The sequence below is a fragment of the Parasteatoda tepidariorum genome, chromosome 1, assembly GCF_043381705.1.
Source record: "Parasteatoda tepidariorum isolate YZ-2023 chromosome 1, CAS_Ptep_4.0, whole genome shotgun sequence".
In the NCBI taxonomy this organism is placed as follows: Eukaryota; Metazoa; Arthropoda; class Arachnida; order Araneae; family Theridiidae; genus Parasteatoda; species Parasteatoda tepidariorum.
Window position 1 is genome coordinate 32,557,488 of NC_092204.1, and position 12,782 is coordinate 32,570,269.

Here is a 12,782-nt window from a genome sequence, read left to right on the forward strand (position 1 = left end):
CGGTTATAAAATAAAATCCATGATCATGAAAAGCAAATATTATGCAAAAAGTCAGCCACTTCAGTCGGTTATATGAGTCGGTCGGTTATAAAATAAAATAGAATACACCTGAGGTAATTAAGCTATGCTTAGAACCAAAGTAACCTCATTAATAAACTTTAATAAACTTTTTAAACCTCATTTAAACCTCATAAAATTAATATCCATGTATAGCTCAGCGAATCTTTTCATTGAGATCGAGTGAAATTATTCACATCTCAAATATACTTAGTTGCTTGAAGTGACTAAAAAATGATCTAGGCATCTAAAAAACAACTTCCCTGAACTGGTTGCTTTAAAATAGATTTCCATCAACCTCAAAACTACTTCACTTATAAATAAAACAACTTCATACACCTTTATTATACGCCTTAAGTGTTTGGATTTGTAAAGTTGTTTTTGAGGTCAACTTCGAACAAACCTCAAAACAATATCAATTAAACCTCAAAAAGACGTTAGATTTTTGCAAGGGAAGACCAGAGTCACAAAGAGAACTGTCAGGTGAATCGGGTGCGCCGATACTAAATAGTTAAGGCCTCAGATAGTCATTTCCAGTTAAAAGTCTAAAGAAGCACATGATAAACACTGGAGAAGTAACAGTGCTGTAGCAGATTTAGCATTACCAAGAGGACACCTCGTGGTGGCCTGCTATGTTACACTTCACTATAAAAAGTTAATTTCAAAGCATTCTACATAGTTTTATTAAATTTTAAGAAAGTTTAATTCAACATGAATGATTTTAAGATTTTTACTTATTTCAAATTCGAACTGCAGTTGGGCCAAGTTAAAACAGCGTGAGGAAAACACAGATTCTACACTAAACAAACATATGACCATGTCTGTACTCTATTGAAGCACCTTTTTTGATGTCTAAACACTGAATATTGAAATACCTTCTTATTTACAATACTTTCGGATTAAACACTTTCCTCGTGTTTCGATAATGTTCCTTTTTACACTGCAATGTTCTTTGAATATTTCATAATTTTCTACGGATTGCAAATGTCATATGATTAAACTTTCTAAAACCATTTACACTGTTTCAATTAATTTATATAAATGTGTATCTTAGATGTACTGTTTAAAACCCACTCACCCCGCGAGGGCATTCCATAAAGTTCTCATGGGCCAAAACTCGCGAAATTTATCTTCCAAATTTTCGAAATATGCAGCAATGAGTCATAAAAGGCAATAATTAAAAATATACATTTAAAAAAAAAACAAGTATTTTTTTAAGAATAATGATACGCTTTGTATCATATTCATAACGTCTGTTGAGATAAACATGGTCGATCTGTTACCCTAATCTGTTAATAATAATAATAATAATAACAATAATAATAATAATAATAATAACAACAATAATAATAATAATAATAACAATAATAATAATAATAATAATAATAATAACAACAATAATAATAATAATAATATGAAGAGGCATTTTTATTGCTCAGATTTCAAATCAAATACAATAATTTTTCAATTCCTTTCTCTTCAATTTGGCTTGAATAGTTGAAAATTTTCAAATCAAGCTATTTTTCGGAATTTCTGATAAAAACAATACCAATAGTCAGTATAAAAGACCAGGAATTCATGTTTTACTTTTTGCCATTTAGAAAGGATATAGTTTTGTACAAATTCTTCTGAAATATTATCGTCTGCAGCTCGCGCATAACATTAACTTTATAACAATATGAAAATAAGATATAAAACCCATTAAGATCTTACTTGATATCTAAGTGGGTAGTTGATATTTTTCGTTTTAAACATTGCATTATAAAAAATATTAATATATTTAAATGTCTAAAATAAAAATTTTCTTTTCATTTCAGCTCATTTAGGGAAAGCGTTGGAAGACTATGCTGAAACGTTAGGAAAAGTGAAAATAGTTAGAGCTAGGAAGAGAGAAGGATTAATTCGAGCTCGTCTTATGGGTGCAGCTGTAGCCAAAGCACCAGTTCTGACCTATCTGGACTCTCACTGTGAATGTGCACCTGGTAATCAATACAAACTATCTCTAACATTATATTTTAAACTACTGTTATTTCGTTTAAGTTGTAAGACCACATTTTTTATGATTTTTAAAGTAGTGATTTGTATTAAAATATTTGAGTAACTTGTATTACTAAGTCTGAAATACGCATTACTGTTTTGTAAGACTGAGGCTATTTTTTTAACATTTTGAACAATACAAAAAAAGTTTTACATTACATACATGTCATTATATTACATTTTATATTATTACAGTTATTATTACATTACACATTCGAAAAAAACATATTTCCTAACTGCTAAAAGAAATATGGCATTTTGACCATAGAAATATCCTCATTGAACTGGATTGGATAGTAACTGCAAAAGATTACATGAAGATGTCAAAATGTTTTTCTAGAAATTAATTTAATTGATTTACTGAGCTGCCTACATTCTGGTCAAGGAGCTGACCTCATGTTAGAAAGGTCCCAGGTTTGAATCTCTGTCAGAGGCATGGATATTCGTTGCTTCTTCTTTCTTTACTATATGTTTTTTTTATTGTGGGGATAACGGTGATTTACCTAATATGGTGCTGAAGATTGGTCAACACATTTGCTCTTTTGATAACGGAATGACAAAGCGTTATTATATGTCATTCTAATTGCAATTGTAAAAAAAATAATCCTAAAAAAAATAATAGTAAAAAAATAATTGTAAAATAATAATTGTAAAAAAAAATTAAAAGAAAACTTTCATCGATCTTACATTATTTAGGAAAACTCATACTTTTGGATTATATTGTTTTAGGACTTTCCCATACATGCAATATTATTAGCATTACATTTTATCAGTTATTGTTATAATATTGCAACTAATAAACATATTTTGACGTTAAAAATGTGAGCAAGTTGATCCAGATTATTTCTTATGCATTTCAGGTTGGTTAGAACCCTTACTTCAAAGAATTCACAATAATGCGACGACTGTAGTTTGTCCGGTGATTGACGTCATTGATGACGATACGTTTCAGTACTATTTCCGAGAATCTGGAGAAGTTAACGTGGGAGGATTTGATTGGAACTTACAGTTCAATTGGCACGTTATGCCCGAAAGAGAAATGCAAAGAAGAAAAAACCATTGGGAGCCAGTGTGGTGAGTAAAAATATGCACTTGAATCTATTTGTACACAGGCTGCAATCATACGTAATATGCGAAGGTATTATACAAAAGAATCATTCGAAAGTATTTTATTCATACTCAGCACTCAAGCATGTTGTATGCGTGCCCTTCTGCAAAATTTTCTATTTATTTCCAATGGCAGGCCAATTTAAAGGAACAAAAAGGATAAAATAACAAGAGAAACAAGACAAAAAGAGATAAATAGAATAGAATGCAAAGTGATATGCTTAGCCCATACGGGCCCTAGCCTCCCAGTAGCGTCCACACACAGTAGTGGAGATAAGGGCAGGACAGACGGAAATATGGGGCAGATCCATGTCCTCTCCAAAGCGACAGAGCTTGCATTTAGGACAGTCAAAAATGTTTATACTAAAAAGGTGTTTGGCCAGACAGTCATGGCCCGTTACAAGTCTGAAGAGAGCAACTGCCTTAAACCTGGGCTGATTAGGGATAGTTAAAATATGGTTGAACCAGGTTTTGTGTATATTGCTTTCATGGAAATTCTCTGAGAGCATGTTCGGGAATTGGTTTCGGACCAGCAATTTAAATGAGTGCAGAGAGATGGAGCAACGAGATGCTTGGGCAATAGTTGTTCCTTTCTTGGCCAAGAAATCAGCTTTTTCATTACCCCAAATCCCGCAATGTCCCGGGATCCACTGGAGGAAGATTTGCTTGCCTTTTAGTGTCAGGTCTTTCAGACATTCAGTGCATTTCTGAATGGAGATGGATTGGGGAATTAGTGGAGAATTAATATCAAGAAATGCTGCTTTAGAGTCAGATAAGATGACGGTGCTAGAAAATTGGTCAGTATGACCCTTCTATGATATATAAGCATATAATATAAAGGATTCTCTTGCTGCTCCGGATAGCATTCGATGTCAAATGTTCTTAAAAGACTCTTGATACCTTTCGTACGTATTATTTGCTGTTTCATTTTGAAGCCTTATTCCACAGCCACGTGTACATAATTTAACTTTCAACTTACGAACAGCTATAAGGCAACATTATATTCACAAAAACAAGTTATGTATGTTGAAGTTCATATTATAAAAATTTAAAAAAGCTATAATTTCTGTTTACAATAAAAGAATAAAGTGATTTGGAGGGTGATCTAAAAAATGAAATATTCTTACATTTGGAAATGTTAGAATTAAAAGTCGTTCTGCTAGCCATTGTCCGGCTGTCACAAAAACTCCTCCCGACACTTGATTAGCGTACTGGTTGCTACTCTGATAATTTCAAATAAGGATATGGATTCAACCGTTCCATGTTGGTTTAAACTGGAAGAGTTTTACAGTTTTTCCCCATTTGAAATGGTTTTACTTTTGTTTCCATAGCAGCAGCCAGTCTCACATTTTCTGTCCGAAGGAGCGATAATTCAAAAATACGAAAAGAAGAAGAGTTTTATTAATGAGATAGATTCAATATTTTTTTATGAACAGAAGAGAACTTAGTATGATTTCCTTCACCTTGATAGATTGATTTCCTTCGTACGTTTTTCTTCACTAGCACACATATCGAATTAATTGAAAACAAAATTAAGGCCTAGTGAAAATAAAACGTAAAATTAATTACAGATCCTAGTCAGGTTTTTATCCAGTACTTAAGCATCTAGAGAACTCAGTTTGAAAATAAAGTAAAAAATATTAACATTAGGAAGACTGAACATTGTTGCGTGCGTAGAAAGTCTGAAAGGGCCAGTGTTGTCCTTCCTTGTGTTTTGTGAGTAGATCAATAAGACATCCGAAAACTTAAACTACTATCATAATTAAGTTAATAACAATAATTATTACAGACTCAATCATCAAAATCCTATGGTACTTTATTCAACTTGGTTAATTAAAATATATGATGAAATAAACGATAGAGCCGACATATCGCTTATACATTAGTTTCTTAAATAATTGAGCTATAAATAATAAAAATACGTTGAAATACTTCTCCTTTTTTAATGGATCTAGGACACCTTACAGCTACCAAAGGTTACTTTATAACCAAACCTACCAATAGTTATGGAGTACATGCCAAAATACCTTAGGGTCTGATCTCAGGGCTAAAGAGAATAGAAGGGCTGGTTCACTCCTTTGAAGTATCTCTCGCCGCGCCGATCCTCCGACGTCACTCTAGTGACGTCACTTTGGCGCAAAGCTCGCACTTTTACTTCAAGAACGGAGCGTTTGGTCTTACTAGCTCTAACTAATATTGGATCATTTATTTGTGCGAGATATTCTAAGACATTTGTTATTTTCTATAATGACTTTCCTCAGTTTTTGCAGTGAAGAAAAAGATATGCTTTCTATTTATCGAAATGCCAGTTTGCGCGATTGCAACTTGCAAAAATTCTGATATAAAAACAAAAGGAAAAAGTATAATTTTTCGCGTGTTCCCTAAAGTAAATGAACAACTATGTAAAGAATGGATTCCGAAATGACACAGTTAATATAAAACAGCAATACGTTTATTCTGTCGTAAAGAACTTTTATAAAAATTCATTATCTAAATAGAAACCGCCTCGTTACTTCATAAAGAAAGGCAGGTGAAAAGAATTAAAAAATAGATAAAGTCAAAGAAAATTAAAATGTAAGTAAAAAGTATAAATAAAATATATAGTATATAGTTGAAATTCTCCTAATTTCATAACATATTTTTTAATGTAGTTATTCTAAATATTTATGATTTTTTTTAAAAATTATATTCTCTTCAATTTAAATATCTATAAATTATATCATCGTAAATTTAAATGTCTATAAACAATTGTAAAATTTCTAATGTCATTATGAACCTAAATTATTATTTTGTTTCAGTAATTAGCGTTTAAGGTTGATGTTTCCTAATGATTAAGTATGAACAAATTGCTATTAACGACATATTTTAAAATCAGGGATTCTAAATTTAACTTAACTTATCGTTATAAAAGAATATGTAGATAAAAAAAGTGTCGATATATGCCTTCATTTTTCTTAATAGTTAAAGTTAAAACTGAACTTTTTAAAATAAAGTATTTATCGTGTTATTTTCACCAACTAGCAAAGCATTTTTTTAAGTTTAAAATGGTATTTTTTTAATATAATAACCAAGAAAGTTTTTTTTTTAACTATGTTTATGAACGGAAATAATGTGTTAATTACGTAAAGTTTGAAGACATATAACCAGAAAAAGTATAACTTATTTTTACAAAGAGAAAGATGTAAAGTTATCATATCTTTGCTTGTGATCTCCGAGATCTGTGGACACAGTGACGTCATGAGGAGGGAAGTCGTAGCTTCAGCTCTAAGAGCAGAGTGAACTAGCCCTTCTATTATTCTCTTTAGCCCTGGTCTGATCTAGTCCATTACGTGATTATGAATATGAGGTTCTATGCATTGTGTCCCCAGAATTATTGGAACAAACTTTAAGGGGATGTAGGGCGCATCACAAGGATTCAGATTCGCATAGCAACCCATGGTCAGAAGTATTCGTTCGCGGCAAGGTGGCGTTGTTCAAAAGATGTATTGGGTGTGGTTGATCGGTTCTCTGGCCACCACACTCTCCTAACTTAAGCAGCATGGATTTCTTTCATTGGCACCTGCAAATTCCAAAATTGATCTGGTTTCAGGAATCGTTCATGCTGCTGCGAATATTCAACAAAATCCAGATGTATTTGAGCGGGTTCTCCAATCCTTGGCCCGAGGGAGTAACGCACGCATCGCCAACAATGATGGATATTTTGAACCCCTTTTGTAAGATTTTCAAATATTATTTATCACAGCACATGCTATAATTTTTAATCCATAAATATTTCAGCTGATCTCAGTCTTGTATTTATTTGTTTTTTGCACCTGTCGTACCATTTCTCATGACGTTTCCAGTCATGGGTTGCTATGCAATTCTTTGATCCTTGTGATTTCCCCTACCTCGCTTTAAAATTTGCTCCTATGGACTCCCTGTATCTACGTTCCTAGAAGGCTAACACATGAATGATTATATAGGCACTTAAATTGTATCAAAATAAGAAAAGTCAGAAATACTCAATTCTTTCAGTAAGTATTTTTCTAAATTAGAGAGTAACAAAAAGGGAGAATGATCAAGAAGCTCTAATCCGTCTTTCTTGTGTTATTATTTCCACAGTTCTAGTTTTTCTGATAGAACATATCATCACAAAGTTTCTTTATTCATGTCTAATTTTGTTTCAACTTGAAAAAAAAAGAGTGCAAAAATTCTGTTTTCGATTTTACTGTTAGAGTTTTTTTCGAATGTTGAACGATAACATCGTTCAAGTTGTCAGCAACTTTAATATGACGCTGAGCAAAATTATCGTACTTTTGATACTTGATAACATGTTGCTATAGCTCAATTTGAGTGAGTAGAGGGTTCAATTTAAATTTAAAAGAGGCTGTATTAAATTTACACTGTGTACAGAACGAAAAAAAACGGACCACCCTGAATAACTTTTGATCTTATGACCGAATTTCTCGTTCTTGGACTCAATCTTATTGGGTCGAGGGGATGACCTCAAATTTGCTAACCAATATGGGCAGGTGATATTTTAAATTACGAAATCAAAGACGAAAACTCACTTTCTCTGAATAAACAGGCTTTTTTTCCGAAGTAGTCAAATTTCTGACCCCCAAAATATAGGGGTAGTTGCAATCTGGGAGGTATGGTCCCCCGTTTTTTAGGCGCACTGTGCACCTGTTATTTCACTGTCTGTATGGCATTCAACAGTGGAACTGATTTTTAAGAGTATTTTATGTTTAAAGAAAAATTACGTTTTCTCAAATTTTAAGTTATACTTCCCCCTAAATTTTCCGATTTTACATATAACATTTTTTTAAGGAAATAAAAGGAAATAAAAGATATTTTCCGGAAGAAAAAATAGCTCAATACATCTGAAAACCATTCATTAATAGAACCATCCCCTTGTCACTAAACCTAAAACATCGTTGACCAACACCTAAGAGACGAAAAGAAATTTTCTAAGAAGGAAACTTTCTAATCTTATTTTCCGTTCTTTTAGTGCCAATGCGTGTATTTCCGAAAAGAAAAAAAAGCATAAAAAAGAGACACCCCTTTGGCTGATTTCTTACTATCAACAACCAACACTAAAAAGACGATCTACACAGACGTTGATAAATTGAGATATTCCTTTTTGGGGTCTTTCGAAAATAAGTGTGGTTCCGGATTTACGTGTTCTAGAAATTTTCTTTACTTATTTGTCCTGTTCTACGAATCGCTCACTTATTTTGGCTTTCATTTCTTTACTAAGTTTTAAATTCCTTTGAGATTCAAAAGGGAATATGTCTAGTTTGTTTGTTAGGAAGCACTGTCAAAAAAAGAGTGGTACGAACTGGTATTAACTGGACATAAAGAACCATATATTTTCTGAAATTAAACTATATCTAGGACACCTTAAAACTCTAAGATTATTTTGAGGTATTATATAATATTATATCTGTTGGCACACCTATTAAATGATATATCTATGTGGCAACTTGTTATTTTTTCCAACTCTGGCATGGCGCATTAACATCATTATCAATCAGTTTATCTAGTAGCTGGACGATCGAGGACAGAGCATTTATTCCTGGAACTACTGCCGGGTTCGTCGTTAATTCTCTTCAATCTGAAATTAGCTGAGTTTTCTACTGAACACACGTGGGCACGTAGTCCTTTGATGGTGAGAAGCTAGGCACTGACCTTGTTGGTGGTGATTTTGTTTTGCGATTGTCATTCGGTAAGGGTTTCGCATGGTTTCTGACACGTTGATAGTTATGAGAGAACGTTGATGAATTTTTACAAGAATATTACTGTATATATACTGCCGTCATGTGCGTATCTGTATGTGTAGGAATTTGTGTAGTTGTAGTGATGTTTATTAGAGATATATAATTTTTAGTGCAAAATACTGATTAACTTAAAATGACCATAGGATATTTCATTACAGGTACCATTTTTATCTTTTGTTTTCTTTGTTTCAATATTTATTTTTTTAAACAAAAAAAAAAGAAAAAGAAATGCGTTGCGTTGTTTTATTGATCTTTATGAATTTTGGTTTATACGAAAAGATATTCTATACCATTTGACTTCACCTAAGTAAGGTTTGACTATATTTTTCAAAAATACTCAATGCATGGTTTTCAGCCTGCATTGAGTTGGTAAGTGCGTAGGCACTTGTTATTTTAAAACAATCAGTTAAAGTACCTGATTTGAATGCGTCAATTGATGCAATAAATCATAAATGATAAGTAGCTAACTTACAAGCAGTGTTCAAATTCAAGCTCAAAAAATTGTTATAAAAAAAGGAAAAGAAAAGCGTGATTAATGTGACTTTGAAAACCACAACTTATTACAGTTGTTGTAAAAAAAATAATATTTGATCTTGAGGTTTTCTAAGTTAATTTATTTGGGAATTATATTTTATTATGAATCATAACTAAGAATGAGATCTCTGAAAATTAATAATGGGGAATAGTAACAAAAAAAGCATTGAATCGGAAATTATGCCCTCAATAAAGAAACAATTCCATAGTTTTTTTATTGTTGTATACCATTACTAGAAAAACAGGCTGAATAGTTAAATACTGCATTCTTCTATAAATACATTAAGCAAAGAAAAATAAACCATAAATTTGTTTCGATTTTATATAATGTTTAGGGTAGTTCAGTTTTCCCCCTTTATAGATAAATAAAGAAAAATTAATCTGAATACATCTCAATGTTCTGTAGCCTTAATTTCTTTTACTATAAATTTATTCTATTAATTTATATAATTACAAATTATTCTGTAACTATAAATTTATTCTATTAATTTAAAATCAGCACGATATCATAATTTACACTTTCAGAATTACTTGGATAATTGGTCATGCGAAATTTTAATCGCTGTGATTGTATGAAATTATTATCACAATCATATATTATTCTGTTAAAATGTCGTAGTTTTTATAATTTTTAAAAATATATATATTTCAGAGATTAATTTTAACTTCTAAAGTTCGCATAAAAGTCTTATAATTTCTACATTACTACTGAATTTTTATTTCAAAATAAAATGTTTCTGAAAAATGCGGAAAATATATATTTTGACATTCCCCAACTACGTGGCTCTTATGCTTCTCATGTCTCAACTAAAACGTTGAAAATATCCGTTCGGTTTGTGTTTTTGAAAGTATATGAATAGGGAGGAACACGAGATATGCTTTTCTTCTGAAAGTTTGTTTTATGTTTCGGAACAAGAATCCTTCTCAAGACGGGGATTTGTATTAACATTCATATTCAGATATTCACCATCTCCCAGACCATGTGACTAGTCTCCCACATCCACCTTCCGAGCTGACATTACTCTTCCTTTTCTTCTTCATCGCATGAAAGGAATTTGAATGAATACCTCCCACAATTCCTCTTTAGATATTTGAACGAAAATAAACGATGGTGTATTATTACAAATGTAATCTTTATTGGAGTTGAATTAAACTACATTTAAAAATTAACCTAGTGCATATTATTGTGCTAATATATATTCAGTTTATCTAGTANATACTTTCTTGATTTCATTTTTTAAAAGTATTCTATAGCACAATAAATAAATACAAAAAGGACAAAACGAAAAAAAACACGAAGAAAATTAAGAAAATCAATAAGTTCTATTTATTGCGCATAAGTTGCAAGTAAATAGAACTCATAAAATAAGTTCAAAATGCAGAAAGAACATGGAAAAAATTACAGAACAATGAAAAAAGGGAGAAAAAGAAAAATAATAATAAAAATAAAAAGTAACAAGAAGCCGGGAAAAAAGGAAAAGCAATAAATAAAATTCTGGAAAAAAAAATATTTTCATCAGCTCACACGATTATATCTGCAAAAAGGAGTGCTTTCTAATATTGTATTAAAATAGCCAAAGCAAAATATATCAATTGGAAATATGTCTGATTGGAATTTCGTTTGGAAGTATAAATCAAACACTTGTTCAAATTTTCTTTCATTTCTTGTTTGCACCCGTTTTTCTTCGGCGTATGTTAAATTTTAACTTATTGAACAATAACAATATGTTTGTATAAATGATATCTTTGATTTTAATATTATTATACTACATTTGTACACAAGGATAGACTAGGATATTTATAGACAGTGAAAGATAAAAATGAAGAATGAAAGCATCTATTACATATTGTAAACAGAAGCTATAGGTTTACATAAATAGCCAAAATAATTATTCCAAGTTACAATCTAATTGCTATATTTCTTATAATAGGATGTTAAAAAACACTCCTTTTCATTCGTAACTTATCACTGCTATAAATTTTAAAGCTGCAAACTTCATTGATACTTATGAGAAATTACATAATAAAAACTCTTCTGAGGCTATGAAATAATTCTCGACGTATTTCTAGAGAAATATGAAAAAATGAGTTAGTATAGAAGTGTTTCCATACATTTGACCATCCCCTTTATATAAAATCAATAATTCAATAAAATTTTTCATTCTTCCTTATCAGTGTCAATCCTTTATTTCTAGTTATTTCGATCAGATTTTAATGAAACAAGAAAACCAGCTTTTGCAATTTTATTGAATTTTCTTTCAGGTCTCCAACTATGGCCGGAGGACTCTTTGCTATCAATAGAGAATTCTTTGAAAGACTTGGAACATATGACAGTGGATTCGATATATGGGGCGGAGAAAACTTAGAGCTTTCCTTCAAAGTAAGTATAAATCTTTTTTTTTGTTCTTTATCCAACGATTTAAGTACTTTTTTGATTTAGAATGTATATTGAACATGACTTTACCCCCAAACTGTGCTTGGATTGTGTTCGGTCAGCGATATGTCCTTCTTCTGATCTAATTTAATTAGGTTTCGCTGAAGACATTTTCGCGAATTTTTCACAGTTTTATTTTACACGATGGTGACATATATAAAACATATCTCAATAGAAAAGGTTTTGTTCTATGCCTTCCGGAGCTGGTACCCCCTAAAGACGTCGTCTTCGGTGGCCATATTTTTATTTTATTTCCTTTGTTTTATATTTTATTGCTTCAATTATTCATTCTTTTAAAAATTCTGCTGCTTTTAGGCGCGTTTCTTTCATAGAAAGTTCTATTATTATGGAATTTTATGCTTTGTATTCTTTTACTAGTCATATATATATACACCGAAGAGCCGTTACATTATGACCACCCTCCATCTATAACAATGGACTCGCCCAGGTTGTCATGGTTTCCCGCCCAGGAACAATGTCTTCATAGGGCACATTAGGACCCATAATCCTCATAGAACAATCCCTGACGTCTGTAAGCTACTACTTGAACGTAGTTGCAGACCAGGTTCACCCATTCATGGCAACAGTTTTTCCTGTGGGGGACAGTGTTTGCCAACAGGATAATGCACCATATCATAAGGGTCGAATCGTAGAGGAACATTTCAGTGACTTTCAAGTCATGTCTTGGCCCCCAAATTCACCTGACCTTAATCCAATAGAGCATTTGTGGTCCTACTTGGAAAACCAAATTCATGCTGCCACGCTACCCCCTCGCAATGTGAGGGAATTGCAGGACCAGTTGGTAAGCGCTTGGTACCAGATACCTCAGACTACCTATCAGCACCTTGTGGAAT

At 31.8% G+C, this 12,782-nt stretch overlaps 1 protein-coding gene across 5 annotated transcripts in view; it reads left to right on the plus strand.

Moving 5' to 3' along the window:
- LOC107443568 (putative polypeptide N-acetylgalactosaminyltransferase 9) overlaps positions 1-12,782 on the plus strand; it is a 286,844-nt gene that overhangs the window by 258,608 nt on the left and 15,454 nt on the right. For all 5 annotated transcript variants that reach the window (XM_071178433.1, XM_016057485.4, XM_016057486.4 and 2 more), the window contains 3 exons: positions 1,875-2,039; positions 2,955-3,168; positions 11,757-11,874. In XM_071178433.1, the coding sequence (XP_071034534.1) occupies positions 1,875-2,039; positions 2,955-3,168; positions 11,757-11,874 (497 nt within the window). The remainder of the gene's footprint in view (positions 1-1,874; positions 2,040-2,954; positions 3,169-11,756; positions 11,875-12,782) is intronic.